Source organism: Agelaius tricolor, unplaced genomic scaffold, assembly GCF_023055355.1.
Source record: "Agelaius tricolor isolate 1412-34295 unplaced genomic scaffold, bAgeTri1.0.p SCAF_24, whole genome shotgun sequence".
NCBI lineage: Eukaryota > Metazoa > Chordata > Aves > Passeriformes > Icteridae > Agelaius > Agelaius tricolor.
The window spans coordinates 75259-99696 of record NW_027269284.1 but is presented as its reverse complement, the minus strand read 5'-3'; the positions used below and the strand labels follow the sequence as shown (position 1 = coordinate 99696).

Here is a 24438-nt window from a genome sequence, read left to right as displayed (position 1 = left end):
AAATAGTCTGGGATTAGTGGTGAAAAACTGCTGGGAGAAGGGTGGAAAGACCCTTTGAGACTTCAAGACCTTGTCAGTGAAAAGCCAGAATCTGCACAGTGGCAATAGAAATAAAATATGTAATTTGAATTATGAACAAATAGCATGGAGCTTGTGAAACAATAAAAAAGTATAAAAACAATAAATAAATAAATAGTCTGCCCCCCTTGGAGGAGCGGATTCAGCACTGGGATGCTGGCACACAGCAGAGTTAGCACAGAAATCCTGGGAGCTTCTAGAGAAGCTGTGGTGGTGGGAACATCTGCCTCTGACAGGGACCATCCCCAGGATGGGTTTTTCGTGCCCACCCCAGTGATGATTTTGTCCAGCATTCACAGGACGTGGAACTCACCTGTATTTGTGTCATCCTCCCTCAGGCTGGCCCTGGTGGGAGTTTGGGCTGCAGAGAGAGCTCCTGTCCCACCCCCTGGGACACCAAGCCGCGATGCAGCTCCACCTTGGAGAATCCCAGAATGGTTTGAGTGGGAAGGGACCTTAAAACTCACCCAGTTCCACACTCGTTTGTGAGGGAGGTCCAGCTCTTCACACATTAAAGCATTTGTATAATATCATCTTTTAACTCCTGCTATCTTCTGAAATTGTGTGTTCTACATGGAGGATTTTGTCATTAAAAAAATAAATGTGGAATTGCCAGAGCAGAGCTGTCTGCTTTCTTCCCTGCGTGCCAGGGCTGAGAAGGGCTGGGAAAATTTCTTGGAAGTGCTCAAGGCCAGGCTGGATGAGGCTTGGAACAACCTGCTCTAATGGAAGCTGTCCCTGCCTGTGGCAGGGGCTGATCTTTAAGGTCTTTCCAACCTTAATCATTCTGTGATTCTATGAAATACCCACTTTTTGCCTTAATATGATGATTTTAAAGCACTGACCTGCCTGTTCATCTGGTGGTGTTGGGGTTTTGCTTAAGCTTCATCTCAGAGTAATGCACAAGATAGAAAAAAGGAATAGTCAGCTTGCATAGTGAATATGAAAATTTCCAGATTCAAATGGCAATAAAGTAGAGAATAAAGCCCATTTCTTACCTAAGGACACAGGTGGGAAGTGTCTTGTGGCTGCCTTTCAGTTTTATTGACATGAAACTCAAAACAGCAGGAGCTTTTTCTCCTGGCAGGTCAGAGATCTGTAAATCATCGTGCCAAAAAATTCTGGATGATAGATGGAGTGGGAAATGAGACAGATCATCCAAATCCTAAAATATTAAAGTTGGAAGGGCAGCCTGGAGGCTTCTGAATCTGTGCCATGCTCAAAGCAAAGTCAGGTTCAGAGGCAGGTCAGGTTCCTGGACCAAGGTTTGAATAAAAACCAAATTCAGGTTTGAATTTGGCCAAAATGCCCCTCAGTTGCCACCATCAGCCTTCTGCTTGCCAAGCTCAGCAGTGCTCTGATGTGGGGTTATCCAATCCCAGATGAAAGATTGGCCATTCCCTGTGGAAAAACACTGATTTCTTGCACAGAAATCATGGATAAACAGGGAATTTCCTAAACTAAATATGGTTTGATGCCTTGAACATAGCAAAGGGTGGGAAGGCACACCATCCAGGCTGTCCTTGTCCTAATAATTTTCCCAGAGTTTCTCCTATTGTTGGAAAAGGAACTGTGGGTTGAACAGATTTTTATTTCAAGAGGAAGAATGTGGCAAAGGGCTGCAAGATCATAACTGGGCTGGAGAGGGTGAACAGGGCTGATCACTCACTCTCCTTCTTGAGATAGGGATTAGCCAGAGCCTAAAGAGCTCAGCAGGTGCTGTAAAAGAGGGAAAGAAGAAGCTTCTTCACCTAAAAAGTAATTAAATTGTGGAACTCGTTACCTCGGGATAACAGAGTGGGGAAAAATTAAACAGAGGGGAAGGACAGCAGGTGTTGGAAGTTATTAAAAATTGCAAGAGTCCTCCTGGCTCAGCTGAGCCTTTAATTGGTGGGATAGGGAAGGATTCCACAATGTTTTTGTTGATCTGGCTCTGCAAGAATCCAGGTTGGATCAGCTTCCAGTCTGACCTGGTTGAGGTTCCTTTGTCCCAGGAGATGGAGAAGGTGGCAGCACTCCTGAGGAGACGAGGAACAGGATGGATTTGCTGAGCTGTCCCTGCACATCTCCAGATCTGCCTGTTAATCCATGAAGTGCTGAACTCAGAGTGGGGAGATTCAGGGTTTTTTTGGGAGAAACACAGAATTTTACTAGTTGGGCTTTACCTCTCTTCCCTGGCTCTGCTCAGTCATTATCAAAACCCTACAAACCCCCACCGAGGGCTTCTCAAAACTGCCTTTTCTCCCCAGATCTCCCTGCCTGCATTCCTGCATTTCCCCTGCACAGGGAGTGGAATAAAAAGCTGACTTGAGACCTCATTTAATGCCTGAATTAGTTCAATTTTCTCTGCCCGAGGCTCCTCATTTTTTTTCCACTGTCTTGCTGTTGGCCTGCTGGGAATCTCTCATTGTCCACAAAAGTTTCTCTCATCCTCCTAAATTGATGATTTTTTTCCCTGAGCTCAAATTTTTGCCTAAATATGGACTCTTTCAGGGCTAATTTTTCTTCATAGTTTGCTTAGGTACACGTGTGTGTGTGCTAAAATCAGTTTCAAAATGGCTCAGATTTATTTTTAAGCCAGGGTGGTTTTTTGTTTTTTGTTTTTTTTTTTTTGCAGATGCCAAAAGCATTGATTCCTGTCTGATTAAAAAAAAAAAATAAAACCCACGGAGTATTTTCAGCATGATTTAGTGGCTCATCTACAAGGATCTTGACTGGCTTAACTAAATTGTTGCTGCTCACTCGTGTGTGGAAAAGGCCCTGGTGTCTTTGGATGCACATTATTTTATTTAAGCCAAACACAATTTATTCTTGGGGAGTTAAAAAGCCAGAGTTGAGGCTGATGTCTCAAAGCTTGAGTCAATCACTACTGGGAAAAGCAACCTATCTCATTATTTTTTGGAGCAAAATGTTTTGTTTTAGTCGAGCTATCGTCATTAAATATTTTTGGATGCAAACTTCTGACATTGTTTGTGGGAAGAAAGCTTTCCTTTTAAATTTTTTTCCTTCAAATTTTCATTTTAAGCTGTAGAAGCATTTATCAGGTAAGCCTTGAGTGCAACAAAACGTTCAATTCCCAGTCAAAGCAAACACTGATTTTTTTTTGAGACAAACAATTTTGCTCGGTTCTTTGCTTAGAAGTAGTTTGGGGTTTGGATCATCCAGAATCCTATTCTTTCTTTTACTTTTTTAATTCTGGAAGAACCCTCAAACCAGAAAAAAACATCTACTTGCATGATTTCATTTAAAAAGTGAAACACTGTTTCATAGCTCTGTTGCAGAATACTTCCAAGGAGTGATAAAAATGATATGGAATAAGGATGTTTAGAGGAATTAAACAGCATTATGATTTTTTAAGGCAGTTAAAAAAAACTTCTAAACAGAAAATAAGTGAAACAATGACCTTAGGCACAGCAATAAATACACTGCAGCAGCACAACCAGCTCCTGTTGTGTGCTGGATGTGAAATGAGCTGTCTTGGGGCTCTCCACCCTGCCAAGAAAGCCTGAATTAGCAGCTGGTCGGTTTTCATGCAGACAGCTCTGTCAGAAGGGCAGGGAAGGAGCTGAGGGAGGGAAGTGGAGCCTGCAGGAGCTTCATGTCCCCCTGGCAGGACAGAAGCTGTGACAGCTGCTGCTGAGATGTTGTGGCAGAGGAGATGCTGGCCTGGAGTGTTTTCTGGGTTGGTTTTGTGAAGCAGGGCCTGAGATGGGCAGTCAGAGCGTGCCCTACAGACATGGTGTGTGGGACTCCAGCTCAGTCCTTTAGGATCATTCCTGATTAGGCTCTCCTTCAAATCTCTGCTCTGTCTTAAAACATCTCCCTCTGGAGACAGCAGACAGCCTCCCCTGCTCTTCTGTGCAATTCTGAGTCCATCTGTGAGGACAGGAGCTGGGAGAACATCTGGGCACATTGCAGTGTCCAACCTCACAGTCCCTCAGGACATTCCCAGAGGGCTCGAGCCACTTCCCCTGCTGTCACCCACCAGTCCAAACTGGAAATCTCACTGGGCATCCCAGGAAAAGCAGGTCTAAAATGAGACAGGGTAGAAATGGCTGCTGAGAAGTGGCCACATGAGAACACAAAACACACCACAGGAGAAATACTGATTGCTCAGCCAAGCCCTGCCAGCAGTCAGCCAGGACATCCAACAGCCAGCTCGGGTAGGGATGAAGGCCTCAGAGTTCCTGGTGGTGCCAGAGGAGGGACTGCACCACTCAAGCCAGATAAAGCAAATCTGGAGTAAAAAGAGGACTACAAACAGCTTTCCCTGAGCCTCTGAGCAGTCTGGCTTTGACAAAAAACCCAGAGATGTTCAACAAGAACTGGAGCAGACATCAGCTACCCTGGAATTGTCCCAGGCCTGGTTGAACGGGGCTTGGGGCAGCTTGGGATAGGGAAAGGTGTCCCTGCCCATGGTTTTTAAGATGAAATTTTAAGGTTCCTTCCAACCCAAATCATGCTGGGATTTTATGATATTATGATCAAACAGGCAAAAGTTTGTGGGGCTGCAAGTTTGAAACTGCAAGGCTGATCATGAGGAAAGACAACTGCAGGAAAGCAACTCCCACCACCACAGGAAATAGTGAAGAGACACTTTGAAGTCAGAGAGACCAAAGATTCTACACCAAAATAAGGAAACCAAACCTTTTTTTCTTTTTTCTTTTTTTTTTTTTTTAAGAAAAAGATAACATCATTCAGTGTATTTTTTCAAGCTTGCTGGACATCATACCGAAATACCGTAAAGCTGTCAGGGAAATTATATGGGGTTTTTTTTCTGTTGTCAACCAAAGCGTGCTTTTATGGAGTCAATTAGCCACAAATGATGAACACACGTCACTTGTCTGGGAATGAATTACAGTACAACCCAATAAACACATCTGGCTTTGCTCTCTGATCATTGCCCTGATGAGCAGGAGGCGTCAAACTTCCCTATCCAACCATGAAGGAAACTCCGTGTTCGTTTGTGTTTCACCCTCCAAATTCATCTCCTCCAAGTGCTGCAGTGCTACAGTGTGGGGGGAACGGGGTCATTGGTATTTCTGCTCTGACGTGCAAACCTGGACGTGAGCTCAGGGTGTGAAATGCAATTACCTCGGGGAAAAGGGCTCGGATAAGCTGGGATGGCACGGGGGCTTGGGTGTACAACGGAGCTGCTGTCAGATTCCACAGAGAAGTGCAGCCAATGTTGTCTTTACACAGGATTTTGTGTGCCCTCCACAGACATTAGAGCCCTTTTTGAAGGTGGAGAGCCACAGTCTTATAAAGTTTTTAGAGTTTTTTTTAGCTTGGTTGGTTGGCTGGGAGGGTTTATTTTCTTTTCCTTTTTTTAATTTTTTTTTTAACTTTAATAACAGATGGGTAAACTGAGGCACAGAAAGGTGGTGTGACTGGCCCACAGTCGTTGGTAGACCTTGAACCCCCCCAGGTCTTGCTCCCACCTGGGACAGAGTGAGAAGGAAGGGCTGTTCCCAAAGTTCCCTCCACTTGTTCCCAGGGTGAGGGAAAGGACCATCACCCTCAGTGGGAATGTCTGGTGGGGCTGGTCGGTTCCTGCCAGCCCCTAGGAGGCCAGAGAAGCGAGGGCATGGAGAGGCAGGAGGTCAGGCACTACAGGATGCACTCGTGCCTCTCCGTGGCTTTCAGGGCCTCGTGCATGCTGGCGGCCGAGAGCCTCCTGTTGATGTTCCTGTACCTGCAGCACAGCAGGTTCCAGAAAGTAGTCCTCAAATCCCTGTTGAAGAAGGCGTAGATGAGCGGGTTGATGAGGGAGTTGGTGTAACCCAGCCAGAGCAGAGTCCTCTCCAGCCTCAGGGGCATGCAGCTGCAGCGGATGCCGCAGATGAACGGCCGCGCCGTGGACATCAGGAAGAAGGGCAGCCAGCAGAACGTGAAGGCCCCCACGATGATGCCGAGGGTCCTGGCGGCTTTCTGCTCCCTCTTGAAGATGGAAATGTTCTTGCGGTCCTGGCGGAGCAGCTTGGAGAGCGTGGCGCACTCCTCGGCGGCCTTGGTGCGGCGGGAGCTGTGGTGGGCGCGGGCGGAGGCCTCGAGGCAGTAGACGCCCTCGTCCTCGTAGTGCTTGGGGAAGTTCATGAAGCGGTGCTTCTCGGCGCTCACCTTGGCCGCCTGGTAGATGCGGCTGTACATCACCAGCATGACGGCCATGGGGATGTAGAAGGCCACCCCTGTGGAGTAGACGGTGTAGCCAAAGTCCTGGCTGATGAGGCACACCCGCTCCACCGTCACGTTCTGGGCCCAGCCGAAGAGCGGAGGGAGGGTGATGGAGGCTGACAGGAGCCACACGATGAAGACCATCTTGGCCATCAGCTTCCCGTTCTGCCTCACGGGGTAGGTGAGAGGCCGCGTGATGCCCAGGTACCTGCGGGGAGGAGGAGGAGGAATTGTCAGGGGTTAGGGGCGGGTGCTCTGAGGTGGTTTTCACTCCCTCTGAGGTGGTTTTCACTCCCTCTGAGGTGGTTTTCACTCCTTATCAGCTGTGAGGGAATTTTGGCCCTCAGAGGGGGCAAGAAATTAATTCAGCAAATGAAAATCTCCACAGGCATGGGATCTCTTGACTAAACACCACAATTTATTCCTCGCTTTTTTGCAATCACCCCGTGCGTGGAATCACAGAATGGTTTGGGTTGGAAAGACCTTAAAGGCCATCCCATTCCAACCCAAGTAAACACAATTTATTCCTCATTTTCTCGCAATAATCCCATGTGTGGAATCACAGAATGGTTTGGGTTGGAAAGACCTTAAAGATCATCCCCTTCCAACCCCATGCCATGAGCAGGGACACTTTCCACTATCCCAGGTTGCTCCAAGCCCTGTCTAACCTGGCCTTGGACACTTGCAGGGATGGGGTGTCCACAACATGAGGTGTCATTGAACTGCTGAACTCTTCATGATCTCCTGGGGAATAAAAATACTTTAAAAAGCTTCATTTTCAGGAATAAAAAAATGCCTTAAGAATTTTATTTTTCCACCAGAGAAATATTTCACTATTCTGCACAGAGAACATGCAACAGCTTCCAGCCATGGCACATAACTCACTCCAGAGTGTTGCCCTTCCCAAGGAGACACCCAGGAGTGGGGTGGGTGATGCTCAGAGTGATGTGCCACAGGTCTGATTCCAGATGAAGGGAATAACTCCTAGCAGTGTTTAATGGGAAGTGGGAAGCACTGCAGCCTTCTCTTATTTGTTGGTGAAGAAATACAACCTGCAGCTAAAATGGCCCTGGGAGACCAAGAAATAATCTTGCCTTTGGGAAGATTTAAAGATACATCTGGATAAGCTCTGCAAGCAAAGCTGGAGAGTCAACGATGCTGTTTGAGGACAGTTTTGGGGCCCCTCATGACAAGAAAGCCACTGAGGGGATGAGGAGTGTCCAGGGAAGGGAATGGAGCTGGGGAAGGGTCTGGAGCAGCAGGAATGGCTGAGGGAGCTGGGAAAGGGGCTCAGCCTGGAGCAAAGGAGGCTCAGGGGGGATCTTGTGGCTCTGCACAGCTTCCTGACAGTTGTTGACCTCTGGAAACTCAAACAGGAATGACCCAAGCAGCTGGAGCCATCTGCTTGCTTGCACAGCCAGGAGCTGCTAAAGTGATGGAGTCCAGCTCTCCCTCAAGAGGAAAATGAGTGGAGTTTGGAGTAGGACATCCCAAAACCACCTGGTGACCCACAGACTCCCCAGTCCTGACCCGTGGGGTTAGGAGTTACCTTGTTATTTTGCCTGAAAGAAGCTGGAGGCTGCACCCACCCTCAGCTCCTGGTGGTGCCTGGGGTGTAAACGTGAACTATCCTGACTTTTGTTGGAGAGGTTTGTGTGATAAAGAAATTGTGTCAACTGTGGCTAAATTAGAATTGTAAAGCAATAAATCGGGGGGGGGAGTTGGCTGCTGTCAGCCAACATTCCCCCTGGAAAACATCTGCCTGCTACTCAGCTCCAATCAATCCTGCAAAAACCTCGAGCCACTCATATGGATTTCTGTTCTGTTACAGCCTTTTTGATTCCAATCTCCTGCTGCCAGGAATTTTTAGGCAGGAACACATCACCTCTTAACTTGTTCTTGGATGAAAGGTGTCACTCCAGAGGGGCAGTGAGAGCAGAAGCTCTATGAGTACTTTCTGCTAAAAGCTGAACAAAAAAAAATGGAAAATATCTGTGGAGAATTTTACCTCTGCTGTATAATTTTTTCTCTGACAGTCAGTCTTAGTGTGTTAGGAGATTTTCTCTTCCCTGATTATTTTGCTTTTCCAGGTCATCCCCCAAGATTAGAAGACGGAAATAAAATATAAAAAAAAATCTAATTTCTCCTCCCCTCCTGACTGCTAAATCAATTGAGAGACTGAAGTCTTCTCCCCTGCCTCCCTGATAAAATTATTTTGAATTCATTCACTGAGTTGTTCTTTCCTTTTTTTCCTCGTATTCTTTTTTTGAGCTGGCTTTAGTCACAAGAACCAACCAAAACTCTCTATGTTTGGAGAATTCCAGGATGGTTTGGGTTGGATGGAATCTTCAGGATTATCCATTTCCACCCCCCTGCCACATGCAGGGACACCTTCCACTATCCCAGGTGGCTCCAAGCCCATCCCATCTGGCCTTGGACACTTCCAGGGATGGAGCATCCACAGCTTCCCTGGGCAACCCATTCCCTCCTGATGGCCAAGCTGGGAGAAAACCCCGCTCTGCTCCTGCAATTCCCAAATTAACACCCCAAAAATCACCCCTCTGGATATCCAAGCCAAAACTTCACCAACAAACCCATGCTGAGTTGTGTGCCACGCTCTCTCATGCTATTACCAGGTTTCTTTGGAAGCTGATCCGCCTGGGATTTGCTGAAACTTCAAGGAATTTACGAGGGAAGCACTCGGTGACGCAGTTTAACGAGCAGGCAAAGCTGACACATTTCATCCACTGCTGCTGGGGGAAACGGGGCCGTTTTCAGGTCTTTGTAATAATTCTGAAATGAGCAAGGAGCCCTCAAAATAGGGCAGTGTTTACAGGAGGCACGGTGGCGCTGGCAGGCAGCGGAATTCGAGTGGAATTATCTCCCTTTGAAATTTTTTTAGTTTTTCTCTGTGTGTGTGTGTGTGTTGTGCTGCTAATCAAGTTTAGGGTAACCAGGTAGCAAGAGGCAATTCCCAGGATTTGCAGGCACTGGGTGTGGATTTGCAGGGCTGATGGTGCAGCCACTCATGCCAGGTGCAATAAATTCCTGCCACATCCCTGATCCTGCAGCTCCCAGCCCCTTTGGCTGTGGGGTGGGAGATGTGCCCCAGGCTGGGCTGCACCAGCAAACCCCATGGATGAGCCAATTCAGAATGTTTGTTCTACACTCAGTGGGGATAATGGAATGGATTGGATTGGGTTGAGTTGGGTTGGAAGGGACCTTAAATCCCATCCAGTTCCAACTCTGGGGCAGGGACACCTTCCACTATCCCAGGTTGCTCCAAGCCCTGTCCAACCTGGCCTTGGGCACTTCCAGGGATCCAGGGGCAGCCACAGCTGCTCTGGGCACCCAGTGCCAGGACCTCCCTGTTCCAGGGAACAATTCCTTCCCAATCTCCCATCCATCCCTGCCCTTGTCCTGTCTTTACGTTTCCTGATGTAAAGTTCCTCTGTGGCTTCCCTGTAGGCTCCCTTCAATTTTTGGATCATTATGCCAGGGATTAAATAATAAAAACAACCCTAACCTCTCTGGGGTGCCCCTTTCTCCATCCTGCAGCTGATGAACTGGGAAAAGATGAATCTGCACTCACACAGGGGGACAGATGAGCCCAGAATTAGGGCTCAGAATTAGGGTTTCCTCGACACCACTGTTTTACCACAATTCCATGCCTCCTCTGCAGCCAAAATAAGCTCCTTCCCTGATTTCCAAGCTGATGCCATTCCTGCCCCATCCTGCTGAAGGAGAGGAGGAAACAAAAGGCAGCTGGAGGCAGCTGAAGTGCCCTGAGTAAGAGCTGGTGGAGCATCCCAGATACAGAGCAGGGATCTACCCAGTCTGGGCAAGGTTTGGATGAAGGACATGGGAGAGGCAATCCAGCAAAATGCTGTGCAATTTTTATCCCACTGACTTTGGGGTGTCATCCTTTTACCGAGGGTGACCCCAATTTGGAGCATAAAATCTGATTTTGGGTGGGAAATACTTCCCAGGGAAAGGGGAGAACCCCAGCAGAGCAGCCTGGGAAATGGATGGAGAGTTTTTTTCTCCACCAGGGATGCCAGAAGTGATGTGTGGGCTTTGGGGAGCTCCTTTTGTCAGCTTCTTGGCATTTTTATGGAGAGTTTTATCAAAGCTGAGCAGCCAAAAGAGGGGATTTTTTTTTTTGTTGGTGGTTTGTTTTTGGTTTGTGACATTAAAAAATCTGCAACATTGGCAGGCTTTTACATAAGGAAAATATAAGAGGAAGATGGATGTTTCCAGCATTTTTCTTTTCTGATTTCAAAGGAAATCAATCAAATCTCGCTTCAGACAAGATTAGTTCTACCAGCTTCAATCGAGAGGCTTTTAGGAAGCCCTCAGCATTAATAATCAATAACAGCAGCCTACATTTTAATAGTCCTCATCATCCTGGGCAAACCAAGTAGCTTTTCCATCTAAGCTAAGCAAAATATTGAGGACACTTCAGCCATCAATAAAAGCAGGGTCTCCTCCTTGGCAGGAACAGGCCTGACAGTGCTGACCAAGTTGGATTCAGGACAGAACAGAGGAAATATTTCTATTTCTGAGAAATACCAGGGCTTTTCATCTTCTTCCTCGCAGGGCAGGAGGAAGAGCTGGTCCCCATCACTGGGGGAGGTTTGGGTTGTGCCTCACTGAGATAACAATTTAATCTCTTTTGGAGCAGGTTTTTCTGCAAGCTCAGCTCTCCTTGTGCTTTTGGTTTTTGGTTGTATCAGCATAGAATTTGAGAATTGTGCTTTTGGAGGTGTTTCCATCAAGAGTCAAATGAAAAATCCTGCCTGTCCCAGGCTCAGGGGGGAAGTGGAGATCCAGGCATGATCCTGGATGCTCAGTCCACCTCTAGGCACTGCCTGGGGATGCTGGGTGGATGTGGAGCGGTGATGCTGCACAGGATGCTTGAGACACTGCCCTGGGATGGTTCACACAATTCCCAGCCCATTCCTGGGGATCTCTGAGTCCCCTCATCCTCTAATATGCACCAGAGGACATCCCAGTGATTCCCATTCCCTCCTCAAGTCCCAGCACAGAGTGACCCTACAAGGCCCCTCCACTTGCAGTTTGTCCTTTCTCCCACCCAGATCTGGGTGGGCACAGCTGGGGGGATGGCCCAGTCCCTTCCCTCTGCTCAATCCTTGCTGGTTTCCTCCTTTCCCAGCTGGAAATCCATTCCAGACAACTGCCCTGCAACCACTCAACTTCCCCATCAGGCCCATGGCGTGGTGAGGATGGAATTCTGGGAGCAAACTGATTGATCACGGTGCAGTTCCTGTGCCAACACGTGAGGGAAAAGCCCAGGCCAGAAAATTCAGGCTCTTTGACAACCTCTTGGGACCCAGCTTTTCCCTCCCTCCTTCCCAGGAAAGACAAAGTGACATCAGACTCAGGATGGTGTCCTTGGGTATGGATCTGCTCCCTGGAGATGTGGTGGGGGAGTGGAATCCATGGCAAGGATTTTTGGGGAAAGATCTCTCCTATTTGTGTGTGTGTTTGGAAAAGTCTTGCTCCAAGGGATGGGATTGGTTGGTTGGGAAAGGAGGGGAAGGAAATGGGAAGAGAAGGGGAAGAGGAAAAATAGGGAAGGGAAGAAGGAGGAAAGGAAAAAGAAAGGGAAAAGGATTGCATGTATTGGGGTTTTTGGGGACTTAGGATGGGGTGGGGAGAGTTGTTGATGTGCTTGGCCAAGGAGAAATGAAAGGGGAAAGGGAAAAAGAGAAAAAAGGAAAAGCGAGGAAAGGGGAAAAGGAAAAGAGAAGGCAAGGCAAGGCAAAAGGAAAAGAAAGGAGAAAAGGAGAAGGAGAAGGAGAAGGAAAAGGAAAAGGAAAAGGAAAAGGAACATTTCAAGCAAAGCCAGTCTGGCTAGTGTGTAGCCACTTCCCTGCTCCTCACCCACTGGGAGGAAGCACTGACACATTTAATTCCTATTTAATTCCTGCATTCCATCCCTTCCCTCTCACAGAGTCAGGCTCCTGCCAGCTCTGAGCACACCTGCTTGCTTTTTTTTTTTTTCCCCCAGCAGGAAAATTATTAAAATAAAGCAAGTTCAGCAGAAGGGCTGAACCCTGCCTGTGGCCTGGCAGGGTTTTTTCTGTCTACCAGCAGCTCTGAGCTGCCCAGGGCTGTGGATCTGCATCTCCCAGGGGAGCAGTGCCTGGTGGGGATGAAGGCTTCGGAGCAGGACTCGCTGCTGGCTTGCCTGGGCTGGGGGGGATGTCAAGCAGCAGCAGGATCCTCTCTGTCCTTTCTGCTTTGTCACCCGCTGTCACACCTGCAGATGTGACCGGGGAGGTGGCACAGCTGAAGGGGCACATCTCAGCTGTGGGATGTGTCCCTTCCTGGAGCTGCAGCTCCCAAAGCAGCCCAGCCCAGCCCAGCAGAGCCAGCCCAGCCCAGAGCGACCCCCGAGAAGGCAGCGCACGTCAGCCCCGGCCCCCGGCTCGGCAGCGCCATGGCCCCGCTGACGCAGCTGCTAAAATTAGAGCCACCAAGGTGCTGACTTGGCCAAGCCTGGCCACTCTGCCAGGCAGGCTTTGCCTTCCCCTCCCAGCTCCAGGTGTGGGAGGTGAAGCTAAAAAATCCTCACAAATGCTCTCACTGAGCTAAACTGGGGGGTTTGGGATCTTGGGATGGGGTGTGGGGAGCTGCTATCCTTAGGGAAGGCATGAGTCCAGGGAGCAGCACAGAATCCCACAGGATTGGCTGCAGAAGCCCTGGAACCTGGATTTCCAAAGTGCATCTGGGTTTTTTTTTTTTATTTCTTCAATGGTTTCATGGCCCAGACACCTTCCATGGAGGAGGTCAGGTGCTGTTCCTCAGGAACAATGAGAAGCAGCTGCCAAAAGGGGGAAGACTGAGGAAGTAACTTAGGGAAGCAACTTGAGAAAACACCCTGAGCCCAGCTCTTGCAAAGGGAACAAGGCACTGAGAAAACCCTCATCACCTGCAAAAAACACCTCCAGGAACACCATCCTAGCAGCTGCCAACACCCCAAATATCAGAGCCCACCTGAGCCCCGGGCACCAACCCATCCCTGCCTCACCTGTCCACGCTGATGATGCACAAGGTCATGATGGAGGCGGTGCAGCACATCACGTCCATGGCGATGAAGACGTTGCAGAACACCTTCCCAAAGAGCCACTCTCCCCCCACCAGGTCCGTGATGGTGACAAAGGGCATGACAGCAAAGGCCACCGACAGGTCGGCGGCGGCCAGGGACACCACCAGGTAGTTGGAGGGCTGCCGGAGCTTCTTGACGATGCACACGGAGATGATGACCAGCCCGTTGCCGGCGATGGTGGTGAGGATGATGATGGAGAGCACGGCCCCGATGACGACCTTCTCGGTGTCCCCATAGAGCAGGATCTCCTCGCCGCAGTCGGTGCCGTTGTTGGTGAGGTTGGAGGGCGGCAGCTCGGGCTCGGCTGGGGCGGGAGGTTCCTCAGTCATGAATGGATTCGGGAGCGCTTCCCGAGCCGGCCGCTGCTGCTCTGCGCTCTCCACCAGCAGAAGGTGCTGCTCCAGAAACCTCCTGGGGCTGGCCCTCAGCAGCATGCTCCGAGCTCGCCACCAGCGCTCCCCCAGCAGTGACACCTCCAGTGACAAACCAGAACATCTCGTCACAAACAGGGCGAAGAAAATCCAATATCCCCTCATCCTCTCGCCCACCGTCACCACCCCCCTCCACCCCTCTGAGCTCTTGCTGCGGCTGCATCTCACGTGCCCGGCAGGAAGCTGCTTCCCAAGTCTCCTTAAGGACACGCATTTTCCCGGGGGATGCTTGGAGGAAGCCGCTCTCCACCTGGGAAGGAGCACGGGCTCCCTGCAACATCTCCCCGCTCATCCATGTGCTATTCCAGCAGAGAGAACGGCTCGTGGATGGTGTTTCCCTGCCGAGCTGTGCCTGCTGCTGTTGCACTTCTCCCCTGCATCCATACATTTAATCCCTTGCAGAGCCTCCTCTGTGCATGCGACAACACGAGCCACAGCACCAGCGTGGGCACAGCCCCCGCCCGCTGCATCCCCTGCCCGTGGCACACGCAAACTTCAAAGCCGGGACCGCAAATCCGCAAATCCCCGCTCCTGGCACGCTGTGACCACACTGGGGCTGTCGGTAGCCACGGGAGAGGATCCGTGGCATGCGGCACATCCCGGGTACCACGCACAGCCCAGGCATCCCAGCTCGCTCCCGGAGCCTGAGCATCAGCACCACGCTCGGCTCCGAGAGCCGCGGCCGCGCTCCCACCCCCGGCATCCCACCCCTGCCATCCACAAGGAAACTTCAGGGCAGGGCTCACCCCTGGCTGCTCCGAGCATCGTGCACAAACCTGCATCCTTTCTTTTTTTGTAATTGTTGTTGTTTTGTTTCAAACCCCATTTCCCCCCTTGAAGTTTTGTTTCAATCCCAGCCGGATTGCGGCCCCTTCCTCCCCTTTGCAGCATCCCCCGGCTGCCGCCATGGGGGGGGTTCCCGGAGTTACCTGTGCCGAGGGGGTGAGACATCCTCCAGGCGAGCCCCTGCGAGCTCCGGGCGGGCGAGGAAGCAAAGAGCCACCCCCGGAGCATCCTTCTCCCCTCCCCGCCTCGCCGGTCCCTCCTACCGCCCTCCCCTCGCCTCTGCCGGGCAGGGACCCAGATGGTCCCCGGCTCCCTCGGAGCCCCAGGGAGGAGCAAAGAGCGGGGCGGGGGGGTCCGGGCTGGATCCTGCAGCGATGGGAGGGAGCGGGTGAGGATCTGGAGGGAAAGGCTGGAAGTTGAGGAGATGCCTTGGAGCGCTGAGAGGCAGGAGAAGCAGCCTGGAAGCCAGCAAGGAGGGGCAGGCACAGGGAAAGGCGCCCTTCCCCGTGATTTTTTTAAAGGATTATTTTACAGGAGAGGGTTTTTCCCCTCATTCCATGCATTTTTCCAGCCCTCCTGGGTTGTAGCGGGTCCCACGTTCCTTCAGCTCCACGCAGCAAACAGCCAGGGAGAGGCAGACCCCTAAAGATCAGCCTTTCCTAATCCCAGAAAACTGAAACAGAGACTATAAAAAACCCCCAAAAACCGGGAAAAAAAAAACATGAGAGTCTCACATCCACTTCCCTCCCCACCAAATGTTCCACGGGGACTTTGGAGCTGGGATCACTCTGATATTTCCACCCAGGGATGTCAGTCCCAGTTTGCTCCTCCTGGGGTGGAAGATGCGGGGCAGAGCCATCTCCTACACTGGTTGTTCCCAAGGGTGATTCCCTCGGGAATTCAGCCCCTCTGCTGCCTTCCCGGGGGCATGGACAGTGCGGGCCCCACCCTGCATCCCTCGGGATGGGTTGGGAGAGGAGAGGATGTGGCTGTGGAGCTGTTGGCAAATTCGGGAAGCGATTCCCGAGCTCTGCCCCAGCTCAGCGCTCGGCAGCGAGGTGGGAATCTCATCCCAGGACATCCAGGGTACAGAAAAATACCTTGAAATCTCAGTGATGCCAAGCACTGCAGGGATTTTTGGGGCAGATGTTCCCGGAGGGGGAAAAAAAAAAAACAGAAAAAAAAAAAGAAAAAAAAAGTGCATTTGCAAGGAAATCGCCGGTGAGCTAAAGCAGGGCTGTTAAAGCTGTGCTTAACGCTGGGGTTCCTCCTTTGCTGCTCGAGCATCGCAGTGTGTGTGGGAGGCTGGTGAAAATAGCTTCCTCACCAGGCCAGGACGTGCTGGAGGAGCTCCGGGATTTATTTTTTTTTTTTCCTTTTTCTTTTTCCATGCCAGGTGGGTTTTTTTCCCGGCCCCTCCAGAGCAGGGATGAGCCGGGGTGGGATGGGGCTGATGCACAAACCCTGCAGGGGCTGGGGAGGGGAATTCACTCGGATTTCCCAAATACACCCAGAATTTCTGAGGAGGAAAAGGGGGATCTGCAGAACTCCCTGCTGCAGGAATCCTGCCCGATTCTGCAGTCTCCAAACCCAGACAAATTCAGCCAAGGAGAAAAACACCCCCTAAGGACCAGCTCAGGCAGTCTGGGGCCAGATGCCTGGAGAATTTCAGGGAAACAATCTGTGCCCGAGGCACAGATCTGCTCCCAGCCCTGGGAGAGGGGTTAGAGGGAGGATATGGGGTGGGGGACACACTGGAAGGGTTTTTCCAGCTCAGAGGGGTTTTTCCACCTTCCCTGGAGGCTGCTTTTGGGAGAACACCACAGCAAGGAGCTCCTGCACACTAAGGAGAGACAGGGAAGGATTTTTTGCTTGAGGCATCCTTTGGAAGTAGCTGGTTCATGCTCAGAGGTCAAGTTCATGTCCTGGCAGAGAGAGAGGGAGGGAGGGAGGGAGGGAGGGAGGGAGGGAGGAAGGAAGGAAGGAAGGAAGGAAGGAAGGAAGGAAGGAAGGAAGGAAGGAAGGAAGGAAGGAAGGAAGGAAGGAAGGAAGGAAGGAAGGAAGGAAGGAAGGAAGGAAGGAAGGAAGGAAGGAAGGAAGGAAGGAAGGAAGGAAGGAAGGAAGGAAGGAAGGAAGGAAGGAGAAAAGGTGATTTTAGACATGAGGAGTTTCCTGGGTTTCCTTTGCTCTGCCCTTCCAGGACTTTTGGCAGAGCCTCAAAATGCTGCAAGAGCTGCAGGGAGCAGAATTGACCCCACTCTGTCTCATCCCAGCCCCATTTCTGTAGGATGCCACCTACAGCTTCTCCCTTTCAGACCTCCCACAGGTCTGGGAACCCCAAAGAGGAGTTTTCCCCCATTTTTTCCAGGGAAATGAGCTGCTCTCATAACTTGGGGAGCAAAATCAGGGACAGAAACTCACTCATGGGACACTCACCAAGCAGCCCGAGGGCACATTCTTTGCTTGGGTTGGTTTTGAGGAGGACAGAAGGGGAAAATGCTAATTCTCATGTGAAGAAATAATTAAAATAATTATTATTCTTCTGGCTGAAACCCTCAGTGCAGCATTTCTCCAGCCCCAGGCCACGGTGACCTTGCTGAGACACTGCCTCTGGGGCGAGCTGGGAAGCACTAATTACATTTAATGGCAATTAAGGGGAGGAAATGGCCAGCGTGCCTCAGCTCAGCACTCACTGGAGCTTTCTGCCTTTGGTTTGGAGGAGCAGGGATGATGCTGGAGCAAGGTGGGATCAACCCCAAGGAAGATTATCCATGCCAAAAAAAACCCAAAAAGACAAACAACAAGAAGCAGAAATCACAAAATAAAAAGTTTCCTGCACCTCCAGCAGGGGAGGGGTGACCAAAATCCTCCCAGCACTTCAGTGCCCAGATCTATTATTCCATTTTCATGTACAAATGGCTGTTTTATTAACAATTAATTGCTAATATTGAGCCCTATTAAGTCTAATGGCGAGGTAATAGGTGCAGGTATTAATATGCAAATTTGGAGAAATCTCATTAATTCCGAGGTGTTTCCAGGTCCAGCATCTTCCCTGCAGCACAGATGTTGACATTTCTCCCTCCCAGCAGGCAGAGCCTGCCCAGATGGATAAAATGAATCCCTTGGCACTCTCAGCTTTTAAGGAGCATCCCTAAGGGTGGATTTGACCTGCAGGGAAATTCGGGGTGAGCAGTCCCGGGGTATCCAAAGCTTCTCTGTAGGTGCTGTGATCAGGAATAACAAAATCTGAGGTGTTTTAGTGACCCAAACCCCATCCCCTTCTTTCCATGGGCATCTCCTGCCTTCCCTCTGAGGCTCCCCCAAAACCAGCCCTGATGAGCATCAAGGAGCATCTCCCCAGAATCACCCAGCAAACACAAATAAAGTGAATAAAGTGGTGGGAATGTGGTACCCAAGAGAGGGTTGGATCTCCCAGAAATTAATCCCTTGCCCTGGGGTCCAATCCCGTTAGATTTACCTGTAATTTTAAAATTTACCTAAAATTTTAAAATTTAACCTTTAAATTGACCTGGAATTTAAAACCCTGAGAGAGGATTTTGGGGTGGTTTTTTTCCTTATTGGTTCTGCCTAAAATAGAAAAAAAGAGATTAATAAATGAAACTTTTCAGTTGTTTTTAAAGGCTCCCAATACATTTTGCTGTTTGAGCAGGTGAGGAACAACTGGAAATGTCACAGGAAAACAATCCACAGGATCGTTAATAATTCATTCCCAATAATTCATCTCCAAAAGGTGGATTTGCTGAAGTGTTTTAATCCCGTTCCGTGCAGCCTCACTCCCTCTGCTGGAGCCTGCACAGACAACAGGCAGCTTTTAGTGGGGATTTACAAATTTTGGTTACCTGGGGAGGCTCTCAGGGGTTTCTCCTTTCTCCATCAGGGCAAGATGCGCCCCCAGGTGCCCCCGATGGGAGCTGGGACTGCCCTGGGGACGTGGGGATGAGCTGCAGGGGACATTTGGGATGAGCAGGTGGGAGAGAAGCCCCTGATAACAAAATTTTGGCTGCAGCCTCTCCTGTCCACCCTGAAGCTGCCCTTGGTGGGTGCCAAAAGGATTTCCAGAGGGGCTGGTGAAGTTGGGGGGAAAAAAACCCCAAAAACCTGAAATAGGAAAGAGTGAAAAAAAGTGATTTAGGTGAAGTCTCCAAGACAAAGCCCTCAGCCCTGGCTTGAGGCTGTACTCGCCCAATTGCCAGACTTTGATTGGTGATTTTATTTGTTATCCTTAGTGCTGGTGATTTATTCAAAGTGATGGAAGTGCAGCTTGTCCTCCTGCTGCTCTCCCAAGGGTTTGGGAAGAGACTGGATTTAGGCTGGTGCAGTAAGAGAACAGATTTATTCTGGGGGCTCAGATAGAGAGGGGTCCTCTTTGGTGGCAATTGGTGGTCACCAATTGTTGTGGTGTTGTTGTGGGGGTCCCCAGGACGAGGTGAGAGATGAGAATTGAGTCCAAGTTCTCAGAAGGCTGATATATATAATAATATCTATTTAATATATTATAATCATAATATATAATTATAATATATAAAATATATAGAATATTTAATGTATTACTATTAATAATTATTATATATAATCATTATATATGATAATAATTATATATACAATAATTACATATAATTATAATAATATATAAAAATATATATTATATATAATTGTAAATTTATAACAGATAAAAATTATAATATATATAAACATATAAATATAAATATATATAATTATATATAATTATATTATATTATATTATATTCAGTATATTATAATATATTACATAATATAATATATATAATATAGTATATAACATATATTATGCATTATATATAATATTAACAAATTAATAAATTTCAATTAATATTATTAATATAATATAATCATATATTAATTAATATCATATATTAATATTAATAAAATAAAATAATATATTTTACATTATATATTAATATAGTATAATGTTATATTACATTACATGACATGATATTACATTATATTGATATACTAAAACTATACTAAAGAAAGAGAAAGGATACAGCATAAGGCTAGAAAAGAATGAATAATGAAAACCTGTGACTGACCTGACTTCTGACACAGCTGGACTGGGATTGGTCATTAATTAAAAACAATTCACATGGAATCAATCAAAGGTTCACCTGTTGGTGAACAACCTCCAGAGCACATTCCAAGCCATCAGATAATCATTGTTTGCATTTCTTTTCTGAGGCTTCTCAGCTTCTCAGGAGAAAAACCCTGGTGAAGGGATTTTCCAGCACATATGATAGTGACAGTGCCTGGGGAAAACCCTGGAGCAAAGGAGGCTCAGGGGGGCCCTTGTGGCTCTGCACAGCTCCTGACAGGAGGGGACAGCCGGGGGGGTCGGGCTGTGCTCCAGGGAACAGGGACAGGAGCAGAGGGAACGGCCTCAGGATGGGCCAGGGGAGCTTTAGATTGGATATTGGGGAAGTTTCATCATGGAAAGGGTTGTCCAGCCCTGGCACAGCTGCCCAGAGCAGTCTGGAGTCCCCATCCCTGGAGGGGGTTAGAAGCCATGTGGATGTGGCCCTTGGGGTGGCCTTGGCAGTGCTGGGGGACCTGGGTGACCTCAGGGCTTTTCCACCCTGAATAATTCTGTGATCCTGTAACACCTCTGGACCATCCCCATGCAGAGCAAACCTTTCCTGGCCAAACCCTTCCTAAAGCACAGCAGGACAGGTCCCTGTGGAGCAGCAGGAGGAGGGGACATTGCTGCAGGACACCAGCCTGGAGCTCTGTCCCCCTGGGAGCAAACCACTCCATGAAAACCTTTTCTGCCAAAATTTTTGGGTGCCTGGCTTTGGGCAGAAGCTTTTTCTTGAAGGCAACGCCCTGGAAGTGTCCAAGGCCAGGTTGGACAAAAAGAAATTATAAAATGAAAAAAAAAATCAATGAAATGAAAAGAAAATTAATAAAATGAAAAAGAAATTTTAAAAATGCCACCAGGTTGGAAAGGGCTTGGAGCAGCCTGGGACAGTGGGAGGTGTCCCTGCCCATGGGATGAGAGGGGATTTAAGGTCCTTCCAACCAAAACCCTTCCATGGTTTCTGTTTTTCACACAGGGTTTGGGGCTGGGTGAGCTCGAGTCGAGCCCTGCACCCACCAGGTTCCCATTCTGGGCCCGGGGTTCTCCAGGCTCGGTGCCCTGGGCATGGAGGGGATTGGGCTGGAGCAGATTCTGCAGTTTTGGGAGCGGAACCCACCCCGGTGTTCTCCTCCCTGTCCTTGTTCTCCTCTCTGTCCCCTAGATGGCACCGGTTCTCAGCGCATCAAACTCCCGATGAAAACCAGCGGGTTTTGGGGCCAGAAAGAAACACAAAATTTAAAAGGGAAAAAAAAAAAAAAAAAGAAGAAGAAAAAAAATAATAAAAGAAGCTACAATTAATTGTCTTTTTGGCTCACACACTGAAAAATTCAGATTTCTGACCCTTGGCTGGCTGCAGCATTTCTGCTGCTTTCTCTTCTGGTCCATCTCTGGGTTCTGCATCCCCCCAAAATTCAGGGCACAGGGAATAAGTGGTTCCTTCTCCCCAGCTTTGCTGCAGTGGATATCTGGGGGCTGTGACAGACCCTGGCACACCTGGGTCACTCCAGGAAGATATTTCAGTTCTTGATAGGGCTGGGAAGTGCAGGGAGGAATATTCCAACTCCCTTTGTAGTTTAAACCCAGGCAGGAGATCGAGGAGGGAAAATTACTGACAAAATCATCAGTTTGAAGATGCAGCCACCCTAAATAATCCCTTTTTCCACGCCCTCCATGGCACAGGGCAAACCCACACATCACATCCCTGGGGCCTGGCTCTTCCTTGGACACTTTATCCATGAAATTTTGGGCCATGTCCTATTTCAAACCTCCTGCAAAGCTCCTGGCAGAGCACCACGAGTGTCCTGGTGGGGAAGGAAGGACACGGTGAGGGAAACATGTCCCCACCTGACCTTCCCCAGCTCTGCACCAACATTTAAACCCATATCATGATAAAATCAGGGGCACTTGGCACCTTGCAGAGGCTCATCCCAAGGAAATCCAGGCAGTGACATCCAGAAGGTGCCACACACGTCCCATCCCCAGGTACCTGCAGGGTCCCCACACCCCCAAAGGGCTCTGTTGTGTCAGAGCCCAGGACATTGCTCTGGCTGCCCTGGAGGAGTCCAGACCCTGGCAGGGGCTCAGAGACCCTTGGCAAGGAGTCACAACCACCTGTGCCTTCAATTTTAGCCCATGGGAACACAACTTTGTGTGAAGATTTACAAGCCACGAGGGTTTGAGTAGAATGGTAGTGAATTTATCACAGGGTGGAAAAGTAGAATTTTGGGGGTTTTAGAATGGGGGTTCAAGAGGCAAGATGGAGGAATCTGGGTGTGTTCTGTCTTCTTCTTCTTCTTCTTCTTGTCCTCCATCTTCTGCTGTGATGGTGGCACTTTTGGACTGGTTTAGAGTAGAGACAGAGTGTCTAACATAGGTGATAGTATTGGAAAATTATTGTAAATAAAGTACAGGTAGTTCTTAGTATAAAAAGCCAACACCATCCCAAGGGCAGGGACTGTGCCACAACCCAACCTGCTGGACAGACCTCAGCAGGTCAGAGAAAGAATGTGATAGATGAGAGAAAATAAACAGCCTTGAAAAGCAGAACTGACTGAAAAGCAGAATCTCCACTTCTTCTTTGGTCGTGGGACCGGGAAAAAAGACTTTTAATACCTTGGGGTCATCTCAGCCACAGAAACCCCAGACTGGGGGGGGTTTCCACTTCCCACCCATTTTCCTCTCCTGTTTTGGGCTCTCCAGCCTGTGCAGGAGGGAGCAGCCCTGGGCTGGGGCAGGGTCAGTGCTCTGCTCTTGGCACATCCCAGCAGTCCCCATGGCACAGCAGGGAGCATCTCCCATCCCAAAAATCCAAGGGAATCAAAAATCACCCAAATTAACACCACCCAAACTGCTGCCCCTTTTCCTGGGGTCCTGTCCATTTAGGAATTGGGATTTTTAAAAATAAATAGATTTATATGAGGGTCACCAGCATTGCTTTAGGGCAGCTCATGCTGATGAAGGTCAGAGCTGGAGGAGGAATCCCACAGAACCTGGGGAGATGCAGTGGCTGGAGACCAGGGACAATAAAATTGTTGCAATATTGGCATTAAATATATATATTATTATATATTATATATCATATAATATATATAATAGAATATATAATATAATTATATAATAATTATATAATATATATTATATTATATATAATATATAATATATATAATATATTATATATATTATATTATATATTTATTATTTATTTATCATCAACAAACAATAATATAATAACACCAATACTGATATAATATTAATAATAAAAATCAATATATATCACTAATAAATAAAAATAAATATGTAATATGTTATCAATATATATGATATAATCAATAAATATATGAATATTATTATGTAAATACATCAATATTGTAATATATGTATAATAATATAATAATATATCAATATATAAATATTGATACATCAATATTAAAATATATGTATGGCAATATATCAATATATAAATATACAGGGATTGATATAGATTATATCAATCTTGATATCATAATATAAAAAAATAAATGTTACAATTTATATAGTGGCAGGCTCTGGATTGTCCCAGATCCTGCTCTGAGACCCACTCAGCCACTGCCAGCCTCACCTCAATCTCGTGTCCTTGTGAGCTCCTCTCTGAGTTGCAGGAGGTTGGAGTTGGCAGCTGGATGTTGGATCCTGTGGCAGGTAACAAATCCACTCCTTGGAGAATTCCCAGGCTCCCCAGTGACAACACTCCCCTGGATTTGGGCTCATCTCTGCTTTGGGTGATGCCAAGGAAGTCAGAGCCAGCTCCAGATGCTGCCAGTGCACCAAATCAGGTAAAAGGTGCAGTTATTCTCCATCAAATGATGAAATAATCCAATTTTTGTCTCCCCAGACTCTCCTGTGTCAGACACGTGCTCTTACAGTCACAGCTGAGATGCTCAAGTGCTCCAGGTGCTGGGGATCACCCAAATATCCCCAGTCCCCAGAGAAACACCCTCAGCACTGGGAGAGAAACCCAAATTAAAGAAAAAACAGGGATTGGGCAAAAAGTAGAAATATATAAACAGCATATTTCTATTTTATTTCCATTTTAAATACAGAGCTTCCTTATACAGCCAAGGAATTCCCTCTCCCTCCCTCCCCTTCCAAGTAACTTTTATCAAAAGAAATCCTTCACTGGAAAATCAACACCAGATCAGGGACGTGCTCTGGGAGAGCCTCTTTAGCAAGTGCAATATCCATGGGCCAGAAATCCCTGAACAGGGACCTCCCTCACTTCAAATCCTTTCTCAGAATCCTGGGAAAAACCTCCTGGGCTCCCAGTGGAGAAGGATTTAACCAGTTACACATCATGGGGGGAAATAAACCCAGCACTGCTGCACATCACTGGGAATCCAGCCCGTGCTGCAGAGGAGGGGATGCAGGGCTGGGGATGAGCTGGGTCTGCCCCTGGGAGGTTTCTCCTCTTAAGCAGGGCTTATCCTGCATTTACACTCCCTCCAGGGAAAGCAGGAGGGGAAATGAGGGAGGATTTAAGATATTTACGTATTTAGGATGTGCCTTTCTCAGGTGGGATCATGGGCAAGGGGTTGGTTTGCATTCATTTGAGGGTGTACTTTGTTTGGGTAAAGTTTGGGGCTTTTTAGGAGCTGAACTGTTGCAGTTTTTAGTTTTAGAATTTCTGCTTTCTGGGGTAACATCTCATAGGATCATCTCATAGGATC

General features: G+C 48.2%; 1 protein-coding gene across 1 annotated transcript; it reads right to left on the bottom strand.

The window, feature by feature from the left end:
• Positions 1 to 4711: 4711 nt before the first annotated feature.
• Positions 4712 to 15885, bottom strand: LOC139599748 (5-hydroxytryptamine receptor 7-like). The gene is made up of 3 exons (XM_071447320.1): positions 14748 to 15885; positions 13310 to 13860; positions 4712 to 6460 (listed from the first exon to the last, which is right to left on the bottom strand). Exons 2-3 carry the CDS (start codon positions 13819 to 13821, stop codon positions 5689 to 5691), a joined length of 1284 nt encoding a protein of 427 aa, XP_071303421.1. The 5' UTR covers positions 13822 to 13860; positions 14748 to 15885; the 3' UTR covers positions 4712 to 5688.
• Between the last annotated feature and the right edge of the window lie 8553 nt (positions 15886 to 24438).

What these genes read in the sequence shown, in the direction of transcription:
- LOC139599748 (XM_071447320.1), bottom strand. Translation starts at nt 13,821, where the DNA reads ATGCTGCTGAGGGCCAGCCCCAGGAGGTTTCTGGAGCAGCACCTTCTG. An exon ending in TGCATCATCAGCGTGGACAG is followed by an intron (nt 6,461 to 13,309) that starts GTGAGGCAGGGA and finishes TCCTCCCCGCAG; the next exon opens with GTACCTGGGCATCACGCGGC.